Genomic DNA, 18,386 nt, shown 5'->3' with positions numbered 1-18,386 from the left:
AGGTGTTGTTAATGTTGCTACATTTTCACTGGGAAATGCCTACAAAGTTTAATGTAATAGTCACTGTCTGATTAGTATTATCAAAGTGAATGTATTCAATATTTATTAAGATTAATTTATTTTAACATGTGCCGACACGTCTGGTGTTTGGAGACATTATATATACGGTATATATTTGCACATCTTGTGTCTAATCACAGATCAACATCAGATATAGGGAGCTGTGGAAATAACTGGGATACGTAATATTCAGTAAATGTACTGTCACAGCACAAGTACTACTGATTTTGTGTTGTGTCTAGTGAACTAAATCAACACCAAACAGTCGGGAGGCTGACTCCAGTGGGCCTTCATCCTCTTGCTCTCCCAAAGGTGCACTCACAGAAAAACATTACTTTGCATTTGTTTAGTTGACGTTTTTATCCAAAGAGACTCACAATAAGTGCATTCAACCGTGTTGGTATAACCACAAACATATCGAGAATCATGCAAGGACATCAACTTGATCAAATATGCTGAACTTCTTCAAGTGCCACATTTAGATACAATAAGATATAGTGAACGTTGTTTTTAAATGTCTTGTGCAGACTTGCATTATGCAAGTACCAGTATCTTCAATCGGATTCGAGCAGCCAGCAGGGTATGGAGAGAGAACTTCAAATCATGCCTACTTTCTCACCTCCGCACAAATTTGATGTCACAAAAGAGTGGTGGGTGGGGGTTTTAGGTGCTGCGGTTGAAGCATACAGATGCCTTTATGGCGGCAAAGTTGGGAAAAAGTACCACATGTGCTGTGTTTGGTTACGGGCTCAGGAAAGTCAACATCAGCTTGAACCCACAACCCCAATACATCATTTTATTCTTTCTTTTTGGCAAATCGTAAACTGATGTTGTTATTCGTCAGTAGACGTTATCGTGGACATCCTGAAACCATGCGGGGGTAATCATCAGTCAAACTGCGTGTACTGTGTCCCACCTCTGGCCTTCCTGTGGTTCGAGTATTGTGCAGCTTGGCTTTTCCAATATCCGGGACGGAACAAACATAATCAACGTCCTGCAAACCAGTTCATTAAAAAATCCATGTAACTGTATAATAACATTTTCTATCAGCCTTTCTATGTTTATATATATATATATATATATTTGTATCCATGCTAGTGGCATGTCCGCAGCTGTACTGTAACAAACTTGAAGGATTTTACATCGGATAGCGTGTAGTGGTGTTATTATTGTCAGGACAACAGAGCCAGCAATAATGTCAAAGTTCAAGGTAAATCAAGTCTCAACACTATAGCCTGTAACATTCACCCAAATAGTTTAAGAAGCCTTAATTATATAAATAAATTGATAATAGAATGAATCATTAGAAACTAATTGCAGTGTTCGTGCCCATTGGCAATTGATCAGTTGTGGGAAAGTGGCAGAAATATGACTTTATATCAGTTATGTATTATGTTCATTATTTAGGCTATTTGATCATATTTGAAATTAACATATTTCCCCCTGGGGATGAATAAAGTATCTATCTATCTATCTATCTATCTATCTATCTATCTATCTATCTATCTATCTATCTATCTATCTATCTATCTGTCTATCTATCTATCTATCTATCTATCTATCTGTCTATCTATCTATCTATCTGTCTATCTATCTATCTATCTGTCTATCTATCTATCTATCTATCTATCTATCTGTCTATCTATCTATCTATCTGTCTATCTATCTATCTATCTATCTATCTATCTGTCTGTCTATCTATCTATCTATCTATCTATCTATCTATCTATCTATCTATCTATCTATCTATCTATCTATCTATCTATCTATCTATCTATCTATCTATCTATCTATCTATCTATCATGTATAAATGAATGGGCGAATAGAGTGACAACACAAGATATAATCAAAAGTGAATAATGAAACATTCGTAATTGTCTAATTCGTTTGACTTAAGTTCACCTGTGGTGACTTTTTAGATCTTTTTTAAGCTGCAACTTCATGACTCATACTGTGTCTAATGTGGGAACACTGCCAATACGTTTGTGCAGCTGTCATCATGGAAGTTAGTCGTGGTGCTCTTGTCTTTAACACCATCAGTGGATGAAGAATCAGATGAGTGTGCAGGTGTATGGGAAACATCAGTGTTCTTCCGCGCACAAGAGGGGAATCTTTGCACAGAGGGAAAGAAGTGACAGAAGCAATGGCAGAACAGATCTACAGCCGTCGGCGGTCACAATTCCAAGACCAATTTCCATCACGTCTTCCTAACGCAACAATAGTTGCGTTAGCACAAATGCTTGTCCACAGTTCTTGTTAACACCGTTCAGTGACCTCGCCTTCACGAACTGATGACGTGTGCTACGTAGTTGCCCTTTCTGCTCATATGGGAAACATTTCGCCCAAGTGTACAGTGTGTGGTCGAGGCCTTTGCAGTGAGCTTTGTGTCGCTAAGTAAATATAATGTAGGTGGGTGAACCTGAGACTGCTGACTACGAGCGGGAAAAACTTTGGTCAACTCATGAGAGATCGTGTGTTGATAAAAATGTGAATCGTGCATTTCCGTTGAGGCGGCATTTAAGCGTTTAGCGTGTCATATTCAAATTTTAACTAAAATCAAGATGTTAAAGATATGTACTTGAAAGAGTTGTACTATAAATGCGTGACTGGTGAAATATGATTCTTATAAAGTCTGCTTCACACCGTACCTGTCAGCTGTGTTACAACGTGAATGCGAGTAAACTTACTTGCTGACAATGACAACCGACAATCTGAGTGTGTGCACGTGCACAACGTCAGGTCAGAGAGTAGGCTACTGTTCGGAAACAAATTAGCTTTGAAGCCGAACATTTTCCCGATAATGTCACTACAAGTTCATTTTAAGGATGAGAATGTCAAAGTATCGCTTTAATAATGAAGGGAAGGAGCGTATGAGATTATATTACATAAGTGCTTGTTTACTACGAGGTGTCCTTTTATGGGCAAAGGGAGGTCGGAAGCCACATGGCTTTTTCTCCGCTGAGCAAAAGTTGTTTCACGAATGAAAGTCAGGACGATTTAAAGCTTGAGGACTTCAAATTCCACTAACCAGCACAGTGGGACAAAAGAAAAGAAAAACCAAAATGCTTGTAGAATGAAGCTCGCGGTGAAAACGTACAGGTGACAAATTAAACCTGAATAAATGAATGGAGAAACATGACTAATGTTGTTAATCTGTCACCAGATCTCAGGAGCAGATCTGGCAGCTCATGGTGGACCAACACCTTTACGGAGACACTTCATGTTGGTTTTCCCTTTAATTTGTCACTAGTTTGTATTTCCACGTAGTAGGACTGAGTCATTCAATTCATGACAGGGAGAGACAGGAGCATCAGCTACCTGGTTTGATCTCAGGCCCATCAGAATTGTGCGTGTGTGAATGGAAGAATCTGACAATTTACCAAATCCACAAAATAGACACGGAAATCAGAATTAGAAACAGTTTATGTAACGTAAGACTGTTCAAGTCATATTCATTCTATTTTGTTCATTTCAGACAAACCTGTGTTACTGTAGGTAGGTGGGCTTTTAGATTAAAGTCCAGTTTGTGTTTGTATTGCAGTTTCTAAATATGCTTCTCGATCATTTATCTTAATTTCAGTCATATTTCAGGTTATCACAACATCTTTGTGGCAAGCTGCAAACACCACATGCTTCCTTTCGAGGCATAGTTGCATGCAAAACCGTAATTTTATCTCATTTTGAGGCAAAGATAAACTGAAGTTGGTTCATTTCAAATCTTGTATAATAACACAGCAAAGAGAGAAAGTTGAGAGAATATAATACATACAATATGAAGCATTGGATGTGTAAAAAGATGAGAATCAAACATCTGGGACCTCCTGCTAGTGCTATTGTTTCTGTAATAATCAAATATCAAAGTGAACGGATATTTACTGTACAAGCTTTTGTTGAATATAAAATGAGTTTGAAGAAATGTGTACGATAATCCAGTCATTTCTTTCATTCATCATTACCACCACCACCATTGCACTCCTTCTGATGCTAATCACAAGACCTCAGTCAGAAATATTCACGCCACTCACAGCACGCGCTGAGCAGGAATTCATTGGCTCTAGCCCCACCAAGTGTTCTCAACATCATCATATTCAGTAACACATCTTATTTCAGCCCTATGGGCTCTCTCAAACATTGTTTTTTTTAACAGCAATTGCATAAAACACTTCACAAACAAGGCACTTGTCAGATATCTCCCCGTCCCACTTCCTACGGTCCCTTTATTTCACCTTGCGGTCCATCGCAATAGCCGTCCCCTTTTTTTCAGCCCTTTTCCTTCAGGGCTTTCAGTGTGACGGTCAATCCTCCAGCATCACAGAGCTGAAACTCCTCCTCCACTGAATCATCATGTGGCTGCTGAGGAGCAGCAGCGTGAGCTGAGGCGGCGTCATCCTCATATTCTTCTTCCACGTCGGCTTCCTCAAAGTCATCTGGATATTCGGCTTGCCCTGAGACATCGGAAGCCTCGGAGAATACTGCAAGAGAGAAAGGAGGGTTCCAGGCTTTTGCTTTGAATATCCTGTACACAGCTGGCTGTTTTTCATCAATGCTGACCTGAAATGATCTTTGACAATGAGTCATGTATCTACTGAATGATTGACAGGTGTACACTGTGCAGTGTGTTGACCTAAGTAGTTCAAACTAGCTCCGTCTCAAGCTACACCAGTGTCTTTATGCCTATGGTTTCATGCACTATAGTCATCAATAACAATGTAACAGGCTATGTAATAAAATAAGACTCCAGACCATTTTGCTGCAGAATGAGTCATTTTGCTTCAGTAGGATTTTGATTGAAGGACTTGGGTATTTTACACGGTGTCATGAGTGTTGTTTCACTTTGCATCTCCACATTACCGATAGGCTCAGCAGAATCGCTCCTCATCGGCGACCCCAGCTGCTCGCTGCGCTCCTCAAGAGAGGGCAAACTCTCCTCTTCATCAAAGTCCTCGGGATAGTCACAGTGGTCGTGTCCTCCAACACACAAAGCACCATGCTCATCCTCCACATCACTGGAACCGGCCTCCACGGTGTGCTCTTTTTCTTCCCATGCGTGGGACGGGCCGAGGACATCTTGCTGTAGTGTGGAGTTTTTTACTTCTTTATTTATGTCACAGCTTTTCACATGAACACAGTTGGTCACTGTGTGTTTGATAGACTCGAGGTGCTTTTGCACATAGGCAGTGTTCAGCATCCGGGCGGCAGTTGGCCTGTTTTCTGGGTTGAGGCAGAGCATCCTCTGGATCAAGGAGGAGATGTGGTCAGGATAGCTGCTGGGCACGGGATCGTACTCTCCTTTGGTGATCTTGTAGAACAGACTCAGGAGGTTTGTGGCTGCAAACGGGGGTCTGAGAGCACAGATCTCATACAGCAGACAGCCAAGAGCCCAGATATCAGACTTGGAGCTGTACGGGACATCCTGGCACAGCTCGGGACTGAGGTAGCTGGGTGTCCCGACACATGTGGATGACATGTCCGCCGTGTTGGTCATTACTCTGGATATCCCAAAGTCCCCTAACTTCACCATACCTTGCTTTGTTAGCAGTACATTTGATGTTTTGATGTCCCTGTGTAGTATTTTAGCCCCGTGTATGTAATTTAAAGCCACCGCGACCTGTACAAACCACCCCATCACAGTATCCTCTGTGAAAAACTCCGTCGGTTTCCTCTCTTTCACTTTGTCATCTAATGTCCCCCCATCGCAGTAGTTCATCACAATGTAAATAAATCCGTCAGTGTTGGCGAAGGCTTCGTGGCATTTTACAACGTGAGGGTGCTCCAACCGACTCAGGATCTCAGCCTCCTGGAGGATTGCCCTCTGTGTTTTTGCTCTCCTCGTGTCCTCAACTTTGATCCTCTTCACCGCGTGCAGGCTCTTGCCCTCTACGTGCCTCATCAGGAACACGTCCGCGGCTCCTCCCCTGCCCAGACACAACACCTTCTCGTACTTCTCCATGTGTTGTCTCCGAGGCGACGAATAAAAAGCTCCTTGAGAATGACTAAAAACAGCGTCGCGGTGGGAAGCGCTCCACCAGCTGTCAACACGTGTCGCGGAGCGTTTGTGTTCAGTCTCGTTGCCACGGGAACTGTGCCTCCGACGAAGTGAAATGGAACAGGAAGTAAATAAAAGAGTTCAATACTTCTCTATTTGTTGTTTATTGTCTTGACTTTCTTTATTAGGGTTACTACAACATCTGTACAGGGGACTACAGATGAAACATAGCCCTTTATTTAACCCTTTAATGTACATGTCGTAGCTAAATGAATGAGATATTCCTGTTAAATAATCCAATGAATTATAACGTTTTAATGACATGAAAAAAGATAGTAAACGTTTAGAGTATAGGCTATGTCAATAACAATATTATAGGCCGAGATAGACCTCGGACTGAACTTGACACTAATGAATGAAAGATAATATACGTGTCCCCATTTTCCTTCTTTTTAAATGTTGTTACACAATTACATTTAGGTACATATACTGTAGGCCTAAACTATTTTATCATGTTTTTGTCCGGTTGTATCATTTGAGACTGCACACCGAGGTACAATACACTAGGTGGCGGTATAGACGTCGAGTGGCTGCAGTGTGCCGATTAATGTTAAAGAAGAAGAACCACGAGCTCAGTGCGCAGCTTACTGCGCATGTTATGAGCGCATGCTATCGCAGTGTTTTCTTTTGCATTAACTCTTGAACTTCAGTCAATGTTAATCTAAAATGCCACCAAAGGGAAAAGGTGGCAAGGGCGGTAAAGGTTAGTGGTCCATTAAGCTGTTGTTATTTACGTGTTATGTTTCATCCACATTAACTAGCCTGGTAGCAAACAACTGTATTACACACTCCCATGTGATGATGTAGCTAGTTCACTAGATTTAACATGATAGTATTGCTCGCGACGATATGATTTTATGTTGTGTGTTTGTTTTTTTTAATTGGTTTAACTGCTGCTGTGTTGTCATGTCGTGTAGGAGCAGCTTCAGGAAGTGCAGACGCTGACAAGAAAGAGAAAGCACCAAAGGGAGGCACTGCTGTGAAGGTAACGTTAATCACACCTTCATCCAGAGCTGCACTGCAAACGAACTCTCAATATGACATAACAGGGGTGTCTTCTAATAAAACCATGACTGCCCTCGTCTCTTCCTCCTACCTCAAAGTCATTTTGGGCTCAAAGGAAATGATGTCTGAATGAGTGGTTGAGCCTGGACCAGATAATGCACTTGCATGAGCATCACTGATGAGAAGTAAAAACAAAACAAGTGAATCAATAAAGACCACGTACACAGTGCTATGTTCTACAATAGACGACATACAACCTGTTGTCACCTTTTGAAATAATATGATGTAGAGATTTTCCCTCGCTACCCTTTTTCTTTTTGATGATCTTGCACATTGCATTTCAATTGGCAATTATGGGAATAGGTACATTTTTATTAAATACACTTCAGAGATATAGTTTGTTCTCTGAAAATAATTAAAATCTCTCAACTGTTCCTGGAAAACAAAAGCATTATGGCTGCAAAAACATCAGCTTTGTGCCACAAAGAAGAGGGAGCGCTAGAGCCCGGAAAACATTTAGGAATTTGAGAGCTTTATCTACATCATATCCTGTATATACATGATCTAGTACTGGTTCAGTAGTTATAGGTTGCCTCCCAACCTCTAACTGTGTTTTTATGATCTGTACATCTCCCCCAGGTTCGACACATCCTCTGTGAAAAACATGGAAAATGCATGGAGGCAATGGAGAAACTGAAGGCCGGAGTCCGTTTCAGTGAAGTCGCGACACAATACAGTGAAGACAAAGCGAGACAAGGAGTAAGAACATGCTCTAATGATCAGTGCTGCAGTTTTATCCCACAGTATTGACTGTAAGCGTTGACTGCGATGGTCTTCTCTGTTGTTTCCTGTCTACACAGCACATACTTATGACTGTAAACTGTTTAGTTGGTAAAAGCTTTCCTCCAAATTCAGGCGCAGCTTTACAAAGCTGAATACATCCTGAGTGGTAGTGTTAAATATGGAAGATGATAGATATGATGAACAGGCCTACACCTCATCATGAGTCTTCATGGGTGATGAATTCCAGACTGGTAATAATACTTTACTCCCCCATTACTCATTACAGAAATTTGGCTGAGCAAATGTGCTATTTTTTCACCAACCCTGTACATCTGTTCCTGCTTATTCACACCTGCACCACAGCACAACAACACTGGTGTACTCTTAGGTACTGGGGAACTTCAGGCTGTTACTCACCATGTAAATATTTGATTTGTTGGAATCATCACCGTACAACAAAGCTTTTATCTTGCATCCTTATCTGTCACCTAAGTGCGCCTCGAAACTGAAGCCGTTCAAGTTGTTTTTATTTAAGTTCCTGCATTGCTCACAGTTGTTAAAATCTCCCTTTGCCTTTGTTGCTCCTCTTCACTCACTTTTACCCTGGCTTGGTACCCATATTAGATGCATAGTGTGTGTGTGTGTTCATCGTGATTGTTCTGTTCACGACAGGGTGATCTGGGGTGGATGACGCGAGGATCCATGGTTGGACCTTTCCAGGATGCAGCGTTTGCCCTCTCTGTCAGTTCAATGGATAAACCAGTGTACACAGACCCTCCTGTCAAGACAAAGTTTGGGTACCACATCATTATGGTGGAGGGGAAAAAGTGACGTGGGGTCGCTGAACACTTTGAAATGATGACATAGAAATTAGACGGTGTGCTATATTGTGAAACTGATTATTTCCTGATCTTACTGTTTCAATGCAATGTTTGCTTTTTAATTTACAGAATGTTTAAGAATAGAACAAATTAAATGATCTTGTCTTTGTCAAATATACACCTCCTGACTGACAATTCAACCTGAGGGGAATATTCTTACAAGCTTAACTTGGACATTTACATAATTCACTGGATATCTTTTTTAAAATGATATAGTTGGTGGAAATCAGACCACAAATGGCCAAATAAATCTATTTTCACTGAAGTAGCACACATTGCGTAATGTTTGTTTCTGTGTGTATGAGAGAGTGACAGAGAGACATGATTAGAAGTTTCAGCTGCACTCCTAAAACCTTCTGCTTTAAAGTCTTTCAGAAAGGGAGGCATTGCCCTTCAAGTGATGTCTTACTTTTCTTTAATTTTATAAATATGACTCATATTTGTGATGGCAAAACTGATGTAAACATCAATTACATAAAGTTTATGTATATAAGTTCCAGCCAGCTGTTAGTCCGAACTGAACAAGGAGAACAATTTTTATAATTGTTCAAATAAAACACCAATAATATAAAAAAAACACTGACATTTACCAAAGAAAGCAGCATCAATTCATCTCCGTTAATTATTTGGTCAATATCGAAAAGTCACTTGTTTGACGAGCATTTCATTTTGTACAAATATCTCCTTAACTAATCTGCATCAATGTTGAGTGTACACCCCCGCTTACAGTTACTGATCAAGTACTATCAAAGCAAGTAATACGAAGATAGTTTTCAGTGTCGTGGACCATGTTTTTAATAACCCAGAGAAGGTGCTGTGAGCACACTGATGACCTCCAGACCGCTAGGCGGCAGTAGCGCGTAGACGCAGTGAGAGCACAGCCAGCATCTGGAAAAGACCGTTGACGTCGTTACGCCTTGCTAGATGATTGGCGAGGTAAGATGGCGGCGCCAGAGGAGCCAGAATTATCTCAGGCGCAGACAGAAAAGCTCCTTCAATTTCAGGTAGACAGCCTAAATTCCACAATAACATTTGTCTATTTAATCCACCATATGTTAATACACAATTGTTGGTGCTGAGTCACCGTAAATAGGCGGAACCGTCCGTGTTCAGACGCTTTTTGCACTGTCAACTTACCCATAGCCCCCTAGTGTTACCCGTCAACTTGAGTCAGAGCTAACGTTAGCAAAGCTAGCTAATATTAGCTAAGCTAGCTAACAAGTTAGGAGCCTTTACGGTCCATTGTTTTACTTAAACTGCTTACTGTTTGCTATACTATACTCAAAGACATACCAAATGCAACTGTGTTAACCAACATCACCCGTGCTGCGTGTTCAATGCCGTTAACTTGGCTAACGGTACCACTCCGTGTCCACTGACGCTCCCAACTAGAGACGTGCTGAGTAAACAGCACAGCAGTGATGATCGAGCTGTCATTTACGTTCATCAGCTACATCACTGCCTTTAGCTACGCTAAATCAAATTGTTGGTTTCGTGACAATACGAGTGATGCCGTCATGAGCTCTTGATACTTTTGGGGAGCTTACTCTCGCTAGCCCCGTAACGTTATACTGCCTGGGATAAACAATCAACTTGAGGCCTTCAGACTAACTTTCTCTTTCTGTCGAACAGGACCTAACTGGTTTGGAATCAATGGACCAATGTCGTCGAACATTAGAACAGCATAATTGGAACATAGAGGTAAGTCGACAGAGCCACACGTGAGATGTCACAAGCACTGTTATCACAACACAAACACACACATCGTGTGGCATGCCGACGCTATGTTTGAGACACATAATTGAGATGTGCTTTAATTCAATACATTCAACAATATAATTGTGCCATTTTACACAAATTGTGGTTCTGGATTACCCGTCTAAAGTGTTATTGTGTAATTAATGTTACTTCGTCAAACAGACCAGACCTAGTCTAGGTTTCCTCTTATGACAGTTATGAACATGCCCACAGCCTCAAATATTGGTCTTTAGGAGCTGCAGTGTTAATTCATATACAAACTGAAACCTACACTGTACGTTTACTACCAATGGACAACTTTACTGTTCATTTCTCCTCTGCTCCTCTGCATCTGCTATCTCTCTGTCACTCGACCGCAGAGCTACGCCTATGTGATACTTCTTATAACATATGCATCTAACTGTGTCAATACCCTACAATTACAAGATTTGATGTTTGAAAATTCATATATAGGGAAATCTACATTTTATCGGCCTACAGAAAAAGAAAAAAACCCCACATCTGTGTATATATTGTATGTATGATCAATCGGTTGATCAGATGATTGATCACGCAGTCAGAAACACTGTCATGTCTATTCATTTTGAAAGAATCAACGGCGGATGGTGTAACGTAATCGGTCACTTCAACCAATGGTGTTACAGCATCATTCAGTCAGTCACTCGGTGACACACTGTCACATTCATAGGGACCAGGAATAGGGAGGAGCGTGAGGGAGGATGCTAACACTGTCACAGTTTTACAGAAGAAATGGATTAACACAACATCAAACTATGTTGTTGTAAACAGTATTGTCTCAAGTTATATTTCATATGAAAATATATCTATATACCTTAAAAGGTTGATATACAGCCAAGCCCTACACTATTTACATCTTTAATCCTATGCAGATTTAGTGTACTGGTGATTAATCTGTCATTCTATTCTTTTGGCTTATTGAAGGACTTGAATCTTAATATGATGGACTTGAATGTATCTGTTTCAGGCTGCAGTACAGGACAGACTTAATGAGCAGGAAGGAGTGCCCAGCGTGTTTAACCCTCCACCATCCAGACCATTACAGGTTAATACAGCAGACCATAGAGTATATAGTTACATCGTCTCAAGGCCACAACCCAGGGTAAGTCTGCAGGTCCTTTTAATGTTTGTGTTTTAATATTGTAATTTCTCTTACAATATTCAGTGAAACCATTGTAACATCCTATGACACACTGTAGCGTGACTGTATGTTACTTTTAAGCCGATCATTGAAGAATGTTCAATCTAAGCAGTTTTTTTTCTAAGTGATATTGTTGTTTATAATTGTATTTTAGTGGCATAATGTAATTTGGTGTTCTACCTATTTTCTACTGTCTAAATATAATAGACTGCTTTGTTTGTTCTTTTCAGGGATTAATAGGATGGAGTTACTACTTGATAATGCTACCTTTCAGATTTACATATTACACACTTCTGGACATATTCAGGTAATTTAAGCACATTGAAAACTTGGAGCTGCAGATTAGAGGGCGGCCATTGGTCACCACAATGTCCTTTTTCTTTCAGGTTCGCCCTGCGTTTCGTCAGGCCGGATCCTCGTGGCCGTGTGACAGACCCAGTCGGAGATGTTGTGTCCTTCATTCATAGTTTTGAGGAGAAGTACGGTCGGTCACACCCTGTATTTTACCAGGGAACATACAGCCAGGTGAGTTCAGTGAGCGCATGCCCAATTACAAACATACATTTCTTCTGCTCTGAATCAATTTTAGTTGTCAGACATGGGGAAATTGTAATATGTTGCTTTGCTTTTGTTCCCCCTGAAACGTGTAGGCATTGAATGATGCCAAACGGGAGCTCCGCTACTTATTAGTGTACCTTCATGGGGAGGATCATCAAGACACTGACGAGTTTTGCCGGTACGATAGTTATTACCTTACATGCCTACATCGATTGAGTGTCAGCCATCAGAATGTGTTACATGCTCAGTGTCATTGTATTTCTGTGTCATACAGTTGCTTCTGTTTTTTATTGAAGGCGCATCCTGTTTAGTCTTTGCCACGTGTTATAAAGGCACAGCATCTCTAGTCCAATATTAATATATTCATATAAAACTGTGTTTTTCTATTCATGTACACATGAAACAGACTTTTCCTTATAAATGCTTTATTTTGTGCTACTCATTTGTCACTTTCCTAGCTCCACGTTATGTACAGAAGAGGTCGTAACCTTCCTCAACACACAAATGCTCTTCTGGGCATGCTCAACCAGCAAGCCTGAGGGCTACAGAGGTAATCAAATTTATTGTTATTCAACCCACCATTTCTTGTGTCAGCTGTTAGTGAATATGTCGCATGTGCTGCTCTGATCATGAATAATATCCATCACTGTTGAAGAAAATCATCGTCATATAACCTAGGATTGCACCGAACACATTTTGGTTTCATAAGAAACGGTTTATATAACTTGTTATGATGAGCTCAGCATATGTCTTCCTTGAAGTGTGGGAAGTTACCGGTTCCTAGAAAGTGATAAAGGCACGCCAGACATATTGGAATTATATACAAAACATTTCCCGTACGTGTATCATTGGTTCTTGACCCAGAGGACGACATGAGAGCATGTCATAATGAGGAGACCAGGTGTGCTGTGTTTGTGGTTCAATAGATACACATGTAGATACACATGTAGTTACACTTCATATATGCCTCCTAAGGAGATATGAGACGATCTAAAACTGGTGGATTTGAATGTGGGTAAAATGCCCCTCGTCTTTGACTTAAGGTGGTTGTCCTTTATCGTGTTAATAGTTTCAGGTTTTGGGTTAATTGGAACTTCTGTCACCACACTGATACAAGGAAAGATATTTGTGTTGTGTTGTGAAAATCATCAACAGAATAAAGGGGTCAATGAGTCCTGTGGATCATCAATAGTAACTGGGAGATGGCTTCTGAAGAGATGTGCATGTTGACTTTCTCAAATGTCATTTGTTGATGCTTTTAATGCTACAAACAAAATGCCCTTCACCTCTCATGTCTCTTAGTTAAAGTCTCAGCGGAGAACTCAAATCTTAAGCAAGCTAATAGCATGCTAGCTACCACAATGACTAAGTGGGATGTGGTTTGTTTTGTGTGCGAGCGTTTGGCCGAGTCGGCCGTCTAATTAGATGAATGAAATGTACACGAGCAGCGCCGTTGAAGCGGTGAGATCTGACCGCGTGATATTTGGGTGTTTTTCAGTGTCCCAAGCATTGCGAGAGAACACCTACCCATTCCTGGCCATGATCATGCTGAAGGACCGCAAGATGACAGTGGTGGGCAGGCTCGAGGGCGTCATTCAGCCGGAGGACTTCATCAATCAGCTCACCTTTATCATGGATGCCAACCAAACTCATCTGATGTCAGAGCGCATGGAACGGTACTTGATCAATAAACTCACATCAGAATGCTTGACATGAGACATCTCATTGGTCAAGTCTTTTTCTAGTTTTATGTTGTTTTTTTACTTTTTGTCTAAGTTGTTAGTTCAAAACTAGAGAAATGTCCGCTCTCTACAAATCACAGTAAATCTGTCTCTTGTTTACTTTAACCGAATAGTTTCCGTCATTGACTGACTTTAAATTGAACAATGGTGGAAAAATCTGAAGGCCGACTGGAGGCATCTGTGACCACTACAGGACACAGAGCGGTCACAGTACGGTGCCGGTGTGTCTGCGCCACTGATGCAGAAGGATCGCATGCTGTGGGGTTTTCTCCTTGCAAATTAAAATGAGTAATAATAGAATTAGGATGGAATTGTTACGAGCCCGAATGTCTAAAGCAACCACTGCACCCGGCCAGCATACCAGAAACGTTTCGCAGTTTATAAGTGCAGAACATGTTTTGTTTCAGGGAGGAGAGGAACCAGACCCAGGTGCTCAGGCAGCAGCAGGACGAGGCCTACCTCGCCTCCCTCCTTGCTGACCAGGAGAAGGACCGAAAGAAGAGGGAGGAGGAGGAGCAGCTGAGGCAAGAGGAGGAGAAGGTCCTACAGAGTGCTCTTGCTGAGGAGCGAAGACGACAAGTGAGTTTTATTTTAACTAACAAACAAGGGCCAGTGTGTAGCATTTAGGGGGATCTATTAGTAGAAATAGAGTATGATATTAGTACGCATGCTTTCTTTAGTGAAAATAAGAATTGTTTGGTGCATCCATAATTATGTGTCAATAGGCTTTACCATGGGGTTATTTTCATATATATATATATATATATAATTACCAGGAATTATCAAGATATGAAATGAAGTGACCTGTATCGGGGTAGAGAATCTTTGCCATCAATCTGCAACCTCACTACTAAATGCTACCAGATGCTGCACACTGTCCCTTTAGCATGCATAAAGATCTTCCTTTTTTGTTTTGACTCCAGAACCTCGAAGAGGAGAAGGAGAGGAAGTCAGAATGTCTTCCCCCAGAGCCACCTGCAGATGATCCAGAAAGTGTGAAAATAGTGTTTAAGCTGCCCAATGATACAAGAGTAGAGCGACGATTCCTCTTTGGGCAGTCTCTGACGGTGAGTACCGCTGCTATCGAGACCCCATGAACACACGCGGTTGACCCATGTTGATTATCTTACGCGGTGGTTTTCAGAACGATGTCCGCTAGTTTGTTCAAATTCATTTTAGTGTCTCATATGATATGTCCTGCCAAGTATACGGAGGCTCCTCCAGCCCATTCCTCTTATTAGTTTGTTCGTGTGATACAGACTTGGTTACAGATACTGTAATGGTGTCTCATTCCAAAGCATTTCTTCTCTATCGCATTGACTACTAGTGGTTATTTGCCAATTCACGTGAGTGTTTTTTCTTTCACAGGTAATATACGACTTCCTCTTCTCTTTGAAAGAAAGCCCAGAGAAGTTTCAGATCATTACAAACTTCCCTCGTCGAGTCTTGCCCTGCCTTCCGACTGAAGAGCAACCCAACCCTCCCACACTGAAAGAGGCGGGACTCAGTCGCTCTGAAGTCCTTTTTGTTCAGGACCTTACAGAAGATTAATAGATGACATACCTCCTGTTCAATGGAAACCAGTTTTCCTCCCCTTTTTTTCTTTTTCTTATTTTGTTAAATGGCCATTATGCACAAGTGATCATTGAGGAAAAAAAAATCATAACCTGGAAATATGTAATCACCCTGCATCCAGTCCTTGTTTGGTTGTGTGTACAGGGTTCCCAGTAGCCTGGAAAGTCTTGAATTTTATCAAAATAAATATTTCTTGAAGTCCTTCCTTGAACTCCTCTTTGTATACGTGGGGACAAAGAAGTTAGTTTTCCATTATCTCTACTAGCTGTCAAGTAATTCTTGTCCTTTCCCACCAGTAACTTTTGCAGCATAAATAATCCACTGAAATCTACTGAAACAGTAGCATAGCTTTATGCAAAACTATAACCATATCCCAAATGACCTAATGTGTGAGCAACTGACGAAGGCAGGTTGTATTAATACCTACTGACACTCACAGGTGCAGCATGGGGGAAGTATAGATTTCTATGATGGTGTGACTGCATTGGCTATTTTTTATGTCAAAAGACTTGACGTTTGAGCCATGTGTCCAAATTGTATTGAATCTTTTTTTTGCCCCTAAGTTTGCATGTTTCCTCCACCATGATTGTGAAGCACAGTGCTGGTCTTGAGTGGTTGGCATTGCTACGGTCGTTAATCTACGTGGTGTGGAGAGTAAATGTACTACTTTTAAGGAGCAGGTTGGTGGACTTGGACATGAAGGAAATATGGGAACCCTGTTTTTAAATGAGCCATGACCTGTACATAAGTTAGATATTTAAAATCCCCGAATTTACCTTACATTTTTTTTTTAATGTTTTTTTGACTCGTCTGTGTCATAAAATGACCAAATGCAGGTTGTTTACTATGTGAAGCAGACTGCCTCAAGCTATTGAAGTAAAAAAAAAAAATACAATACTGAACAGAGGCCACAGTTTTCCATGTGGCTTCATCTAGTAAAGTACGAGTCTGCCCATAGTGTGCCTGTGGTTACTCATAGATGCCTGTTTTGCCTGTAACATCTAAATAGGCTCCTGAAAAGATGTAATTTTCCAACTATAAATTAAAGAATTTTAAAAATGTGGCTTTATTGAGAATGTACAATACTTAATTATGGTAACGCTGCATCACATAAGCAGCTCCTTACTGTGCTATTATTTGATGAGTGAAAAGACACCCTGAAGTCATCATTTTGATGAGTGGGATGTTTTTGTAATTACTATATTATCAAACGTACGCTGAGGCAGGGCTGCAGTCACCCGTTAAGCATTGACAACCCGACCCTCCAAGGGGGTTGGTGGACGAGGAGATTCCTCACAAGAGGAATTTATTTGAAACTTTAAAGCTAAACTTACCTTTTTAAAGCTTATTGAAACAAAAATCCTACAGCAGGGGTTCTCAGAGTTTGGATGAATATGTCATTTTAGGTAGGAAAGTTAGGTTGAAAGTTGCAGGAAAAGTGCACACAAGACAAAAAGTTTTCCATCTCACTTTAACTTAAAGCGGCGGAGTTATCCTTCAAAATCGATCTAACTATTTAACACCATAGAACACTGATTCTATGTCAGGGGGCACAGCTTGAGAAGCAGTAATATAGTAATATACAGGTGCATCTCAATGAATTAGAATATCATCTAAAAGTAAATTTATTTCAGTAATTCAATTCAAAAAGTGAAACTCATATATTATATAGATTCATTACACACAGGCTGATATATTTCAAGCGTTTATTTCTTTTAATTTTGATGATCATGACGTACAGCTAATGAAAACCCCAAATTCAGTATCTCAGAAAATGAGAATATTACATAAGACCGATTAAGGATTTTTAATACAGATGTTGTTCCTCCTGAAAAGTATGTCCATGTACAGTTTACAGTATGCATTCAATACTTGGTCGGGGCTCCTTCTGCATGAATTGCTGCATCAATGCGGCACGGAGGTGATGAGCCTGTGGCCCTGCTGAGGTGTTATGGAAGCCCAGGTTGCTTTGATAGCGGCCTTCAGCTCGTCTGCATTATTGGGTGTGGTGTCCCTCATCTTCCTCTTGACAAAACCCCATAGATTCTCAATAAAAAGTCATGAAAACTGTCATAGTATGGTATGTTCAAAAAGTAATTAAAAATACATAGTATATGTTCAAAAATGTCATAGTATAGTATATAGAGAAAGTCATGAAAATGTCAGTTTAGTATGTTGAAAAATTAAAAAGTTATAGTATATGTCGAAAAATTCATAAAAATGTAATTCAAAAGTATTTAAAAAAAGTCATAGTATAGCATGTCGAAAAAAGTCATAGTATAGTATGTTGAAAAAAATGTATAACACAGATTCCTGTAACTTACCGATATACTATATAATGAAATGTTTTATGGCACAGTATAGTTTGACATTTTCCATGAAAATTATTGAATTAATTAATTAAATTACATATTAGTGACATACCATGCTAAAATGTTTTTCTTTACGACAATTATGGTATGATATATTATCACATTTGTTATGACATACTACTACTACACTGACATTTTCAAATACTATACTACGCCATTTCTATGACATACAGCTATCACTCTTTCATGACATATTATATAGTTCATATTTAATGGCATACTATAATATGACCGTGTGAATTTTTTATGACATACTTAACTATGACTTTTGTATGAAAGATTTACGCCATACTACCACAATCTTGGGTTATTATACTGTCTTTTTATTGACATTTATGTTATGGTAAACTATGACTTCATGACATTTTTCAGTAAATATATCATGAAATTGTTATGACATACATTTTTATGGTTTTTCAAAATTTTTATGAGTAGGGCCAACATTC

At 40.1% G+C, this 18,386-nt stretch overlaps 3 protein-coding genes across 3 annotated transcripts; 2 read left to right on the top strand and 1 right to left on the bottom strand.

Annotated features, from left to right (window-relative positions):
- Window positions 1-4,321: 4,321 nt before the first annotated feature.
- On the bottom strand, window positions 4,322-6,011 carry nek12 (NIMA-related kinase 12; the record flags this gene model as incomplete). The annotated part of the gene is made up of 2 exons (XM_079168206.1): window positions 4,322-4,533; window positions 4,913-6,011. The coding sequence occupies 2 exons, from the start codon at window positions 6,009-6,011 to the stop codon at window positions 4,322-4,324; spliced, it is 1,311 nt and encodes a 436-aa protein (XP_079024332.1).
- Window positions 6,012-6,675: 664 nt separating this feature from the next.
- Window positions 6,676-9,047, top strand: pin4 (protein (peptidylprolyl cis/trans isomerase) NIMA-interacting, 4 (parvulin)). The gene is made up of 4 exons (XM_079167793.1): window positions 6,676-6,810; window positions 7,025-7,092; window positions 7,752-7,871; window positions 8,568-9,047. Exons 1-4 carry the CDS (start codon window positions 6,774-6,776, stop codon window positions 8,724-8,726), a joined length of 384 nt encoding a protein of 127 aa, XP_079023919.1. The 5' UTR covers window positions 6,676-6,773; the 3' UTR covers window positions 8,727-9,047.
- A 664-nt stretch (window positions 9,048-9,711) lies between these two features.
- On the top strand, window positions 9,712-15,769 carry faf2 (Fas associated factor family member 2). Its single transcript, XM_079167787.1, has 11 exons — window positions 9,712-9,780; window positions 10,409-10,477; window positions 11,520-11,654; window positions 11,924-12,000; window positions 12,080-12,218; window positions 12,344-12,429; window positions 12,710-12,801; window positions 13,750-13,927; window positions 14,401-14,572; window positions 14,917-15,060; window positions 15,362-15,769. The coding sequence occupies exons 1-11, from the start codon at window positions 9,718-9,720 to the stop codon at window positions 15,542-15,544; spliced, it is 1,338 nt and encodes a 445-aa protein (XP_079023913.1). The 5' UTR covers window positions 9,712-9,717; the 3' UTR covers window positions 15,545-15,769.
- The last annotated feature ends 2,617 nt before the right edge of the window (window positions 15,770-18,386 follow it).

The sequence above is a fragment of the Pholis gunnellus genome, assembly GCF_910591455.1.
Source record: "Pholis gunnellus genome assembly, chromosome: 10".
Taxonomy (NCBI): Eukaryota; Metazoa; Chordata; class Actinopteri; order Perciformes; family Pholidae; genus Pholis; species Pholis gunnellus.
The sequence above is the reverse complement of the archived record's forward strand: the minus strand, read 5'-3'. Positions and strand labels throughout refer to the sequence as shown.

What these genes read in the sequence shown, in the direction of transcription:
- pin4 (XM_079167793.1), top strand. Translation starts at nt 6,774, where the DNA reads ATGCCACCAAAGGGAAAAGGTGGCAAGGGCGGTAAAG. An exon ending in AGGGAGGCACTGCTGTGAAG is followed by an intron (nt 7,093 to 7,751) that starts GTAACGTTAATC and finishes CATCTCCCCCAG; the next exon opens with GTTCGACACATCCTCTGTGA. An exon ending in AAGACAAAGCGAGACAAGGA is followed by an intron (nt 7,872 to 8,567) that starts GTAAGAACATGC and finishes TGTTCACGACAG; the next exon opens with GGTGATCTGGGGTGGATGAC.
- faf2 (XM_079167787.1), top strand. Translation starts at nt 9,718, where the DNA reads ATGGCGGCGCCAGAGGAGCCAGAATTATCTCAGGCGCAGACAGAAAAG. An exon ending in TCTCAAGGCCACAACCCAGG is followed by an intron (nt 11,655 to 11,923) that starts GTAAGTCTGCAG and finishes TGTTCTTTTCAG; the next exon opens with GGATTAATAGGATGGAGTTA. An exon ending in GACACTGACGAGTTTTGCCG is followed by an intron (nt 12,430 to 12,709) that starts GTACGATAGTTA and finishes TCACTTTCCTAG; the next exon opens with CTCCACGTTATGTACAGAAG.